This window comes from Sus scrofa, chromosome 17, assembly GCF_000003025.6.
Source record: "Sus scrofa isolate TJ Tabasco breed Duroc chromosome 17, Sscrofa11.1, whole genome shotgun sequence".
Lineage (NCBI taxonomy): Eukaryota > Metazoa > Chordata > Mammalia > Artiodactyla > Suidae > Sus > Sus scrofa.
In genome coordinates this window covers 58,698,597-58,711,657 of record NC_010459.5, presented here as the reverse complement: position 1 = coordinate 58,711,657, position 13,061 = coordinate 58,698,597, and the positions used below count along the sequence as shown (strand labels likewise).

Sequence of the window (13,061 nt, the reverse complement as noted above, 5' to 3'; positions counted from 1 at the left end):
CTTCCCGTGGTGTTTTAATGGGGCCAAGGATGAGGAGGTAGGTGTTTGGTGGGGAGGGAAAAAGAAGCCCATTCTGCAATGTGTTCCTAGCAGCCCACCCCGAGATTTTGATTCAGGGGGAGGGTGGGGTGGGAGAGAAACACAGAGCACGGAAGACGGCCCCCCCATCTTGGACCTCGGCCCTGCACGGCCCCAGAAAAGCCCACCCTGGTCCCCACCCTCACTCCCCTCTGCAGCTCTGACCGTCGGGAAGGCCCTCGAGGCTAACAACCCAGAAAAGCCCAGCTCCAGAGGCCAAAATGCGGTAATGCCCCTGAACAGGTCTCCTGGCCAGCAGAGCCGGGGCTCAAGAAATAATTTGCTTCTCCCCCAAACAATCTTATAATTACCTCCATTTCAACTGTTCTCAGATGACGGTTCTGTAGGTAAGAAAGGGGTCAGGAATCGTGCCTATACCACCCTCCCTCCAACAAAATGCAAGGTCTGAACAATATAACTTTTTGGCTTTGAAATAGAAATATCTGCGTGGAGTTCCCTGGTGGCCATGGGGGCTAAGGACCTGGTATCACTGCAGCAGCTGGGGTCAATGCTGTGGCGCGGGTTTAATCCTTGACCCAGGAACTTCCATATGCTGCAGGAGCAGCCGAAAGAAATAAATATCTACGTCTGAAGCCAAATAAGTCTTAGCTTTGGTTCCTTCTCCCTCTCTTGTTTACTCTCCTTGTGGCCAGAGGGGAGTCTTGTTCCAACACAATTTGTTCCTTTTCTTTGCTTTTTCATTGTTTTGGCGTAAAATCTGCACTGAACAGGGAGCTTATCTGCCCCGTGTTTCCATTTTCTCACCTGTAAAACCAGGACAGGACCAGTTGGCCTCGAGGGCCCTTTCCAGCTCCCCCGACACCCCACCCCACCCCCGTCCCGCCTCAAGCACCAGAAGCCGTCAGCGTGCGGATGGGCAGGCACAGGTCCCACCAGCAACTCGAAGTCTCAGCAGTGGGTTTAGCTAAGACTTAGCACTTTGCACATGCTTTCCTGTCACTCCCAAGCCTCTTGGAAGAAAGGCCGTTATTACAGGACAGGCGTTTCCAGTTAGGCTCCAGATTCAGAATGGAGCCAACAGCGCCAGCAGACCCCACGGAGACATGGAGCACCCCAGGCACAAGCAGGGACTCAGGGGGAGCCACCTTCCTGCTGTGTGGCCTTGGGGCAGTGGCCCAACCTCTCTGAACTCAGTTTCCCCATTCTCTGAAACGCGGCCAACAATATTTCCTACTTCTCACCAGGCTGTCCGGATAAAAAGGATACGCATCTAAGGCACCCAGCCCACACCAAGGCCTCTGTAATAATCAGAAATTCCTCTTATTTACAAATAAGCCAGAACAACAATTCATACACGAGTGTGCCAGTGCTCTGAGGTGAGGTTCCCACTTCTAGGAGCAATACAGTTACGTTCTGAAAGTACCGCACCATAGCCCTACCTGAGACTTCAATGTAACGCCCAAGCCATGAAAACTCAACCCCCATCGGCGACCTGGGGCGGCCAAATGCCCACATTCAGAAGCCCAGAGGGTACAGCCGCTGACAGTCCTGGACAGAAGAAGATGCAGTTTTTCAAACTAGCCATAATTGTAAATTTTGAAAATTCAAAGAAACATAATTGCCACATATAATCACAATTATGCCATTATAAATAATCACCCCTCGCAACCCTCCTCCTGCCCCCAAGACACGCCTTTCACAGAAACTTAATATGTGGCGCGCGTCTGCCAGGAGGCTGACATCTCAGCTTCAGCAAGGCCACCTCGCGTCTCACGCTGTTCTCAGCAATCCATAGAGACCAGGAAAAAAATGTCATTTTCAGGAAAGGAATTGATCGTTTCTCTCACATTTCCATTTGTGTAAGATCACGCTGTGGCCTCATTCTGCACTTTCTGCTACTCTGGTCTCAGGAGACGAGGAAAGCTGAGGACAGCCTGGGCGGTCCCCGGTCGGGGGCCTCGGGTTGAGGTTCAAGTCTCAGGGCTCCGGAGGCCCCTGGGAGCCTCAGCCAAGCTTCTGGGAAGGAATCAAACGGTGGGTGCTGCCACCGAGCAGCCCACAGACGTGGACGGGTGGGTCGGGGAGCCCTTTGGAGGTCTGGACCTGCACCGTGAGCACGGACCTGTCCCCAGGTGTCCACCACCCCAAGGGGACAACCTCCAGCTCTCTGCTCCCCCCCCCCATTCTTTGATTCCTCCTCGCTTTCCCATCCTCCCCTCTGTCTCTCTCCTCTCCTCATTTCTTTGGTTTTGCCTTTCGCTCGCCCCTTCCCTCCTTCGCTGGCTCGTCCCCCCAGCCTTTCCCATTAATTCTCTCTCTCTCTCTTCTTGGCTCTATCCCCCCTCTCTCTGTCTCTGTCTCTCCCTAAGATAAGGACACCACAAAGAAAAGGGCCCCCCCCCCGTCTCCGCTTCTCAGCCCCCACCCCGGCTTTACTCCAGTTGTCCGGGCACACGGGGACAATCCAGCTCAACGTCTGCAACCTGCGCGTGATTCTCCACCTCTTCTCCATTCACAAATCCGGTGACTTGGGAGGTCTTCCTGCCCACAGGCTAACTCCTCTTCTCCATGGCCTGCCTGCCCCTCGGGAGCTGCCTGGGGAGGCCCAGGGCCTGGGGACAGGGAGCCAGAGGTGATGGGTTTGGGGGCATCCCTGCTGGTTGGCCGGCCCCCTCCTTCTCCTCCCAGCCGCCTGGCCTCTGAGCTGCTACCCTAAACTGACTCACTCAGATGGAGATTGGGGGGTGGGGGCAGGAGGAGGAGGAGTTGGGGGTGGGGGAAGCCGCCCTGGTCGGCTCTGCACAGTTTGCCCAGATGCTCTCTGCAGTGGCAACGAGCTAATTACAGAAAGCGGCTGCGGGCTGCCGGGCGCCCCAGACTGCCCACTTTCACTGCGGTCCTGCAGCCCTGGCTCCAAGTTGACACAACTTTTCCAGGAGTATCTGGAAGGCCTGAATAGAAGCCTTGAGGGTCTGAGAGCTGGCGGTGCACAGAAGAGCTTCCCCTGACTCCCTTGTCCTCCTAGGGAACAGCCTGGATAGGGGTGCGCTTTGGCGGGCGGAGCGCACAGCATCGTCTGGCTTGGCCGAGACAGGACTTTGAAGGAGATCTCCTAGCTCCCTGCAAATATTGGTGTGGGGGTGGGGGCTCAGAACCTGGGCACGGAGAGGGGGTCAGCTGGGGGTTCTGAATGGCAGGAGGAGCTGCGCCAGAGGGCTGGGCGCACGGGGCGCTGGTGTGCGAGCAACGCCGGGCGCTGTCTCCACCTCTTCTGGCAAGTTGGACCTATGAGTGCGCAGCTCGACTTACAACTCTCAACAGCCCAGGAGGGTGAGCGCGTGCGAGCGCCGAGGGGGGCGCCGGACCCTTGCAACTTCTTCGCAGAACCCCAGCCGGACCGCGGGCAGACGCCGCCTGAGAGCCCCGCGCCCGCGCCTCCTGTCCGCGCAGCGCGGAGGCGCCTTGGGGACCGTCCCGCCGCCCCGCCGGGATGCCCGCGGCCATGCTCCCCTACGCTTGCGTCCTGGTGCTTTTGGGAGGTAGGTGCCACCCTGCCCCCACCGGCTGGCCGCCTGACGCCGGAGGGGAGGGAACTGCCGTCTGAGGTTCCTCGGGGCTTCTTGGGGATTTTGCTGGATGGGCCTCTGCACTAGGCCAGCGGTCCTGCGCGCTCTGTGCGCTCTTCTCCAGGCTTACCTGGCCGGCACCTGCCACTCCTCCTGCTCCTCCCAGGCCCTGTGGGAAGGGCAGGGAGCAGGGGCCTGTGTGGGCGCCTGACTACCAGCTACTGGGATGGAGCCCCACGGACGCCAGCTTTTGGGGTGGCTGGGACCTGCAAAAAGATGCAGGACCATCCCGGGCCCATTGAGACCCTCTTGGCAACGGCCACATTCCAGGTCACTCAGACCAAGGCTGCAGAATCTGGTCCTGCCCACGGAATCCTAGACCTGTTGGTCCTCAGAGCTGGTGTTCTGAGGCCCTCCCCTAACTTCTGGTGCCCTAACTGCTGCAGCAGGCCTGGGGCGGGGAGTCAAGGAACCAGGGATCCCCTGGGAGAGGAGCCAGTGCCGCCTCCAGGACTAACTCTTCTTAGGGGTGGGTATGGACAAAACTCTCCACAAAGACAGGCGATCACTCTGTGCCACTGCTGGCAAAAATGACAACGAGAGCCACAGTGGTGGACGTGTGCCCAGCCCCGGACCCAGCCCCAAGCACCTTCACGTGTAAAGGGTGACACATCCTGGCCCTGAAGTCAGACCACGGGCTCAGAAGCCCAGATCAGCTTCCCCGCAGCCCGGGTGGCCTTGGCCAAGCATGTCCATCAGCTCCCTTGGCCTCAACTTCCTCATCTGTCAGATGGGCTCGCCTGCTCCCCACCTCTGTCTGAGGATTACAAGGAGAGCAGGAGAAGCCAGCGTGCTGCCCAGGCCCCGCCACGCTCTGCGAACGGGTCTGCCTACAGATGCTCTTCAACCACCCTCTTCCCCACGAGCCCACATTTCAAAGCAATTTGTGCGGGGAAGAGATGAACGGGGTTGTAGGGAGGTCGAGGGAGGGTGTGTTAGTTGCTTGAAAGGCCGCAGAGACATCCGCCAAGAGGGGCATCTGTCTCGGGGCTCGGGTGAGAGGTCGCTTGGTGGGGCACTGCCCAGGGGGCCTCCCTCAGGGCCCAGATTGGCCACGGCATCCTTGCCCGTGGTGAGAGGGGCCAGTAAGAGTGTAAGGAAAGGGGGGGGTGGCTGAGCAACAAGTCTGTGCACTTTCCCTGGGGGGCACGGCGCTGGGAAGGGGAGAAAGAGGGCGCTGTCCCCACCCCTCCTCGCCGGTCCACCCTGCGGGGCTGGGGCAGCCCAGGGCAGTAAACACATCACCCCGAAAGCTGCAGGCTCGGGCCCAGCGTGGAGCTGTTGTCCTTGGCAGGCCCCACGGCCCTCGTCCTGCCAGTAAAATCACTGCAAGGGCAGCCTCAGGCTCACTCTCCAGAGCCCTGCCGCTTCACCCAGGAGACCTCAGGAGAAAAGCCAGGATTGGGTCCAGGCATGGGGGCCTCATTCAGACACACGCTCCTCGGGGTGACAGCCCGTTCCGGCTGCCAGAGAGGTCCCGCTCTAAGCCGGGCACCATGTCCCTGGAACCTTTTGTCAAAAGTCCTTTTCACCCTGGGCTGCATCACCAGGCAGCAAGATCCCGTCGCTTTAAAGAAGGACCAGAATCCTGATAATCCTGCAGATCCTGAGATCATGTAGGCAGCCGAGCCCAGGCAAGCCTGGACTCCGTGTCTCCGGGTCCAGGAAACGTCAGCATAGAAGGCACACCAGTGGCTCCACCACGACACACACACACACACACACACACACACACACACACACCCCAGGCGTTTCAGCCTCAGCGCGGTGGATGTTGTGGTCCAGGTCCTTCTCGGCCAGGGGGCTGCGCGGGGCTCTGTGGGATGTTTCACAGCTCCCTGGCCTCCCCCACCACGTGCCAGTATCAACACCACCTCCCAGTTACAACAGTCCCAAATGTCTCCGGTTCCTGCCAGATCCCCCCCTCGAGGTCCACGGGTGTGGACAGATCATATTCAACGGGTAGCTTTTCTGATGCATCCGTCAAAATCACCAGGTCTAGAGGGATTTTGTTATTCGTGCTCTGAGCCCTCAGGAAATCAAAGGCATGGTGGCGCCCCAAGAAAAGCAGCTCAGTTGGGGTAGTTTCCAATTTGGACGCTGATCTTTCCCATTTTGTCCTCCTTCCCTCTTGCCTCGGAAAATGTCCCTTTGGGGGTGACAGGAGCCAGGCGGTGGGTGAGCGCGGTTAGCTTCCTGTGGCAGCGAACCCTCCAGCGCCAGCTGTGTCTTGCGCCAGTGTGGCGGCTTCCAGCTTTGGTTTGCTCCACAGCAATTTCTGGCTTTTAAAAATCTCCTTACTCAACAATTTATGCTTGAGGGGGAAAATGAGAAACCACGGCTTCTTTTTTTTCCCCTCTCTCTCTCATTTGTATTTTTTTTTTTTTCTAATTTCAGTCCTGCTTTTATCTTGAGCCATATACTTTGCAATGGCAAGTTACCATTTAGCGACAGATTAACTAGGACAAAATCACAGGCCATTCCATGATAAATGAGTTGTTGATGTGGGGCTCTGTTTCAAAACTGAGGCTAAAAACTGGGGAGAAAATTAACTTAAGTACACTCATCTGGAAATCAAATGTGAATAGAGCTCAGTAATTGTATTAGTTATTTTATTTTCTTTTTTAAAAAATTGCTCAATGAATTTTATTACATTTATAGTTGTACAACAATCATCACAACCCAATTTTATAGCATCTTCATCCCAAACCCTCCAAGCATCTCCCCAGCCCCCAAGCTGTCTCATTTGGAAACCCTAAGTTTTTCAAAGTCTGTGAGTCAGGATCTGTTCTGCAAAGAAGTTCGTTGTATTTGTTAGTTTAAAACAAAGAAAATTTTGAACAGAAACAACTCGCCGCTTGGCGAGGCACCTGTTGTCGACGGATCCTCGTGACCAGCTGTTCCTCTTATGTTCTAAATGCGGCTATAAGCGCCACATTCAAAATAACCGGCTCATAACCTTGATTTCAAAACCATCTGGATGGCAAACCAGTAAGAAGAAGCTACACATGAAGAGCCGTGTGGGCGTGGCTTGCAGGTTCACTATGTTCATGGAAGCTGTAAGCCAGAATGAGCCCCTGATAAGACCTCCTCGACTGAGTCCTTCGCTGCCCAAGTCAGTCTGGAAAATGAAGATCAACCGTCCAGGGCAGAGGAAGGGAGGCCACCGAGCCAATTTGAACTTGAGGACCACGAAGCTGAGCTGGGGGACCCCAGGGAAGCGACCGACTTTGAAGTTGGCGCTGGCGGTGGCCATGAGAAGGGGCGGTGGCAGGGGTGATTGTTCCTCCAACAAGAATGGGTTTCACAAGCTCTTTGGGCAAAGCCAGCCCCTGAGCATATTGAGTGTCTAAGAGACTCTGATAAGGGAAAGTGGGTGAAACCTGAGAGCACAACCGAGCGGGGAGTGCAGGCGCCACGGTGAACGGGATGTCCCAGAGAATGGCAGTCCTCCCAGCGGGAAGGGCGGCCAGTGGTCCCCTGGGCACCCAGACAAGGGGGAGCAGGGCTGATGCCCAGCCAGGACCTCCACCTGTGCGCAGGGAGGTCAGCTGGGCTTGGCTGCATCCAGAACAGGTTTGGTATGCTGCAGAGGGCTTGAAGCAGCATCTTAGGAACTGAGCAGATCCGGGTCCCATCCTAGCCCTGCCACCTTCTTGTTCACTCGCCGTCCTTCTGAACGGGTTGCACCGGTCACCCCCCCACCCCCGCACGGCCTATGAGAGCAATGGTTTCCTATATCCTCGAGAACCCTTGTCGTTATCATTCTTTTAAAACCTTGGCAACACTTCGTTGTTTAGATTTGCATTCTTTTAATTATCAGCAAAGAGGAACTTCTATTTGTAATCCTCCTTTCACTGATTTTCCTGTGAAGTGTCTGGTCATATCTTTTGCCCATTTTTATGTTGGACTTTTTACCAAATCTTTTCTTCGTATTGATTCATTCGTGCTCTTTATATAGACAGAAGGAGCTGTCTCCTGGTTGCACTGCAAATTTTCCCAGCTTGCTGTTTGTTCACCCAAACTTCCTAAAAAAGGATTTACTGGAATTCCTGTTGTGGCACAGAGGAAACGAATCTGACTAGGAACCATGAGGTTGCAGGTTCGATCCCTGGCCTCCCCGGGTTAAGGATCTGGTGTTGCTGTGGCTGTGGTGTAGGCCAGCAACTGTGGCTCCGAATGGACTGCTGGCCTGGGAAATTCCATATGCCATGGTTGTGACCCTAAAAATTAAAAAAAGGGGGGGATTACTAATTTTTCCTTGTCTCCCTCACACTTATTCTGTGGAAACATTTGCTATGAGTTTTAAGCTCATGTGCATTTTTTTACCCAAGAGGAGCCCAGGTGGCTGGATATTCTCACCACAAATGACCACATATGGGGCCCAAGTGTGAGAGAGACACAGCCCACGCGCTGTGCCAAACACATCATCCGGGATGCGCCTTTTGATTCTGGCGACTACCTAGGTGACGGGCGCCCTTTTCAGAAGGCAAGACCACACACCCGAGGGCAGCCAGCCGGCAGGCCCAGGGGCTGAGATTTGTGGGCCCCCCAGGCCTCATGCCTCGAGTGCCCCATCAGGAAAGCCCTCCCTGCCCTGCTGCCTGTTTGAAGGAAGTGGGGTTTAGAGCAGGGCCTGGGCATCTTGCAAGGAAGATACAGGCCGGGACCTCAGACCTGCCAACAAGAAGAGCTGTTTCGGCCCCCAACTAAATGTCAATCTGCGAACTCTTGAGGAGAGAAGGCTCTAATAGTTCATCTGCAAAGACTGCAGGGCTGGCCAGGGCTCCGGAATTCCGCTTCCCACATTCAAATTCCAGCTGCTCCGCCGCTCTGCAAACATTGATTCCTTCCCTGCCTCAGTTTCCTCCTCTGTGAAACGAGCCCCAGGGGGCTGCTGTGAGAAGCAGGTCTTACTGTCCCTGTGGGAAGTTCAGCACAGCACCAGGCGTGTCACAAGGGCCTGGTGATGTCACCCACAATGTAACTAAGGCAACAGGACACAACCCTGAGGGTCCAATCTTGGGAGGATGCTCCTTGGAGGCGGGGGAGGCTGCAGGGCATTCTGGGACATCAGGAATGTGGCTGGGGAGGAAGGGTCAGAAGGGGCGGTTGCACAGAGTCAGTGGTCGGAGGGGAGGCAGAGGCCCGGGTTCCTGCCGGCAAAGGCCTGTGGGACCTTGGGCAGCCTCTGCCTGGCCGCGTATCCAAAGGGCCCATCTGGAGGGTGGGCGGTGCCTGCATTTCAGGCAGTAGGGCTTAGGGATGCCTGCATTTGTTTCCCAGGCCTATTGTACAAGGTACCACCAACCAGGTGCCTTCAGACAGCAGAAAGCTACCATCCCACTGTTCTAGAAATCAGAAATCGAGGTGTCAACAGGGCCGTGCTTTCTCTGAAGCCTATAGCGGACAAGCTTCCTTGCCTCCTGTAGCTTCTGGCGTTTGCTGACAGTCCACGCGTTCCTTAACTTTCAACGCATCGCCGCCGTCTCTGCCTCTTGTGGCCGTCTTCTCCTCTTCTTATAAGGTGACTGGACATCTTGGAGTAGGGCCCACTCTATTCCACTACGACCTCATTTTAACTGTTTACACCTGTAATGCGCCTACTTCTAAAAAAGGCTCAGGCTCTAAGGTACGGGGCGGGGGGCAGGGGGGTTAGGACTTGAGCATATCTTTCTGGACGATGCAGCTGAGCCCATAACACCTACCGCTGTATCTGAAGGGCCCACTCCATTCCATCGGGGGCTGGGGATTCCAAGGAATGGGGCTGGGTTTGCAGTCTCCAGATTTGCACTCCCCCAGGCTTACTAGGATCTCAGCAGGAGAGGCTGCTTGGAGAAGTCATGGAGGCTGGGGCTGGGTTGCAGGGTTGGGTTCTGGTGTCAAAAGTGGGATTGGCCCCCCAAAGGCACCATCTCTCCTGGGCAGCAGAGATGCGCTTAGGCCGGCTGGTGTTCCGGTATTGATTTGAGGAATAACAGTGTCCCAGCCATTCAGATCTTTAGACAGGGTCCTGCACCCTCCCTACTACAACGAGAAGGGGATGCCCAAGGTGCCCTGTCTCCAGTCAAGCAGGCCAGACTTGAGAAGAGGGAACTGGAGTCCTAATAGCTGAAGCCAGACCCACAGCTGTGGCTGGCTTGATACCAGCCATAGCCAACGTCCTCCGGAAACCTGCTTTTGTTAAGCGCCATGGGAGCATGATGTTATTTCTTTACAATTGCCTTGTGATTTGGGTACTGCTGTTATTGCCATTTCACACCCGAGGACATGGAGGCCACCGAACCAGGATGCTTCTGAAGCGGCAGGGGCCTGGGAGGGTGCACCCTGGTGGGCTCTTGTTTGCTCAGCATGCGAGATATTGGGCCCAGTAAGCCCAGAACGCACAGCTCCTGGGGATCCTAACATACCAAGAGTGTCTCCACATGAGCCCAGGGGCCCGGAGACCCTCTGCCCATCACATGGAGGGACTGGGGAGGATGGATCCTTCACCAATGCCAGGGAGCTTCACTGTGCCACCTGTTGGTCCCATTAGCAGGGGAGCCTCTGCCCTGAGGCATCCCTGCCCCCCCACCCCCTTCTCAAGTCCTCTTTGGCTTGAAGCAAGACTTCCATGGACGGTGCTGGGCTTGCCCTCCTAGGCTCCATGCGCCCTTTCTCTGCAAACAGCAAAGTTTCCCTTATTGACTCTCATCCTGGAGCACTTGTTAATCAGGTGCCTCCCCTCCACCTGGGGGGTGAATCTCAGGCCAGGCAAATAGCTGTACCCCCAGTGCTCAACGGGCATTATAAAATCTGAGCAGCCCTCCCCAAGCCTCAATATCAAATTACACAGAAAAGAGGAAGCAAAGCATTAACTCACACCCAACCCTCCCCTTTCCCCCAAATACGTGCAAAAACAGAGAGCAAGACATAGACTTATTTAGCTTGGAATTACCAGGGACCACAGCAAAATGAAAGTACTTGTTCCTTAAAATGTACAATTAGAGTGGTTTTCACATGTGTTCTTCGTGGTTGGGTGTGGTTTCTAGATAGTTTGAAACTTAAGTCTACTGTTTGGCCCATCAGCTTTAACCAAATTCTGATGGGCTCTGGCTTCCCGAACAGCAGCCCGCAGTTACTGAGAGGAAAACCAACCTGCCAGGGAGTGAGAGCACCTAGGCCTTTACAGCTAATGTTTGGACTTGTGTTTTTTCTCCTACGCTCTTGCGATACTGTTGCATTTCATCCGCCTTTTGCGGAGGCGGGGGGCGGGGGGGGGGTGGGCATCAACCAAAAGGAGCCATTGAAATCTCAGAGACGTTTATAAGCTTGTGACTAACTGGCTGCATTTCCCTAGTAACCCATCTCACACTTTCAGGGGCTGTAAACACCTGTTGGAGGCAATTCAGGAATTTATTAGCCATATCTGCCACCAGTGGTGGTTAGGGGAGGTCCAACTTCCAGCAAAGTCTGAGTGCCAGGTTAGACATGACGAGCTAAGCTCAGGCCCATCCTGGGCATCCGTTATCCCTGCAGACAGGAGCCCGGGGGAGAGGAGAGGCTAGGATCCTGCGCTTCCAGCATCCTGGAAGGGCTTCAACAGGGGACCACTTGGGATTTGCATATTCACCACCAGAGTGCTTCTCAAAGTGTTTGGGGCCAGAGCTGCTGGAGTTGGTGATTAAGAGGGTGAACAGACGCCCTGTTTACATAGCTAATTTGCTCAGTACATTCTTCTTTTACCACTTAAATATAAACTTCGCGCTCTCTCCTCTAAATTCTAATTTGGAAGAACGAAATGAATGAGCAGGCGTTGACTATGTTTTCAGATAACTTCATACCATTTCAGTTCAATGATGGAAACATTTCTCCATTCAAGTACCCAATTCTTGGAGGGGTGGTCCGTGGGTGCCCACGATGTGCCAGGCGCTGTGCTACATCTCGGGGACATCGTTAAGGACCAAGATGCGCCTGGCCTGGCCCTCGTGGGGCCTGTATTCCAGTTGGGTGGTAGAGTTGGGGTGGGGGGCAGAGACAAATAAGAAACAAGTAAATAAATGAGAAAACGACTGGTAGCTAGAGCGCTGTGAGGTGAAGAGTGACTAGGGAGGTGGGGTGGCCAGATGAGATGTCCCTAGAGATGTCACACACATACCCCCCCCGGAAGGTGACACTGACGCTTGCATGTAAACGATGGAAAGGCGCCAGCCATGTGACGATCTGGGGTGAAAGGGACCTGAGCAGGGGCTCGGCGGGCATGCGGACCCTAAGACAGAAGCTGCTTTGAAGAAACTGGAGGAAAAGCAGGATGTCTGGTGCAGAAGATGGTCAGAGAGGCCGGCAGAGGAGGGAGCTCTCTCGTGGAGAGCTCGGGGAGGGGGGAGGCTGTGGTCAAGTCTGAGGGCTCTGGGGAGCCAGGGGCCGGCTCAGGGTTCAGAGAGGCTCTCTGGCTGCTGGATGGAGCATGGATCATAGGGAGGCAGCAAGGAAAGCTGGGTGGCACTGGTGGGGCTGGAGCGAGGGGGCACTATTTCCGGATATGCCTGGAGGCAGAAGGGTCAGGACCTGTCAGTGGGCCGGACGTGGGGCTGCAGGGGTCTCTGGTGGCTGCCATACAAAACACCACAAAATGGGGGGCTTAAAACAGCAGAAATGTATTCTTTCATAGTCCTGGAAGCCGCAAGGCCAATCAATGTACGGGCACCTCCAAGGCTCCACCAGAGCTGCCTGCCTCTTCCAGCCTCTGGTGGCTCCAGGTATCCTTGGCCTGTGGCCACATCCCTCCAGCCTCTGACTCCATCTTTACACGGCATCTTCCCTGTGTCCCCTGTGTCTGTGTCCAAGTTTCTCCCTTCTTCTAAGGACTCCGTCATGAGATGGGGGCCCACCTTCACCGTATGACCTCGTCTCAACCCGATGACCTCTGCCAAACCCATTTCCAAGATCACTCTCACAGGCACCAGGAGTTAGGACTTGACGGTATATTTAGGGAGGCCACAGTTCATCTCACCACAGGGGGTAGAGAGATGACTCCTGCAGGTGTGGTCTGACATTAGGGGGAGACGGGACCTGGGCGGGGGTGGAGACCGGCGGGTCATGTCACCATGTACCGTTGGGTAGGTTGTTCACTCTACAAGAGACAAATGCTATCCGTGCTCCGCGAGGCTGAGTAAGAGGGAGACAGATGGACAAGGGCACATGGCCTCCAGCCTGGCCCTGAGCCTGGGCTCTGTCCTGAAGCCAGTGGGGAGCTTGGAGCCCCGCCCAGGAGGGACACACTTGGATCCACGTCACACCAAGATCCCTCTGACAGCCTGCAAGGACCACGTGTTGGTGGGGCCGGGGGTTGTGTTTGTTGCTGTTTTTTAACTAGGCGCCATCTTTATTTAAAAGCTAAAATATTAGATTTTTTTT

At 55.3% G+C, this 13,061-nt stretch overlaps 1 protein-coding gene across 1 annotated transcript in view; it reads left to right on the top strand.

Annotated features, from left to right (window-relative positions):
* Positions 234-13,061, top strand: part of APCDD1L (APC down-regulated 1 like) — a 53,828-nt gene continuing 41,000 nt past the window's right edge. The window contains exon 1 of the mRNA XM_021077840.1: positions 234-3,578. Coding sequence (XP_020933499.1) covers positions 3,530-3,578 — 49 coding nt within the window. The 5' untranslated portion in view covers positions 234-3,529. The remainder of the gene's footprint in view (positions 3,579-13,061) is intronic.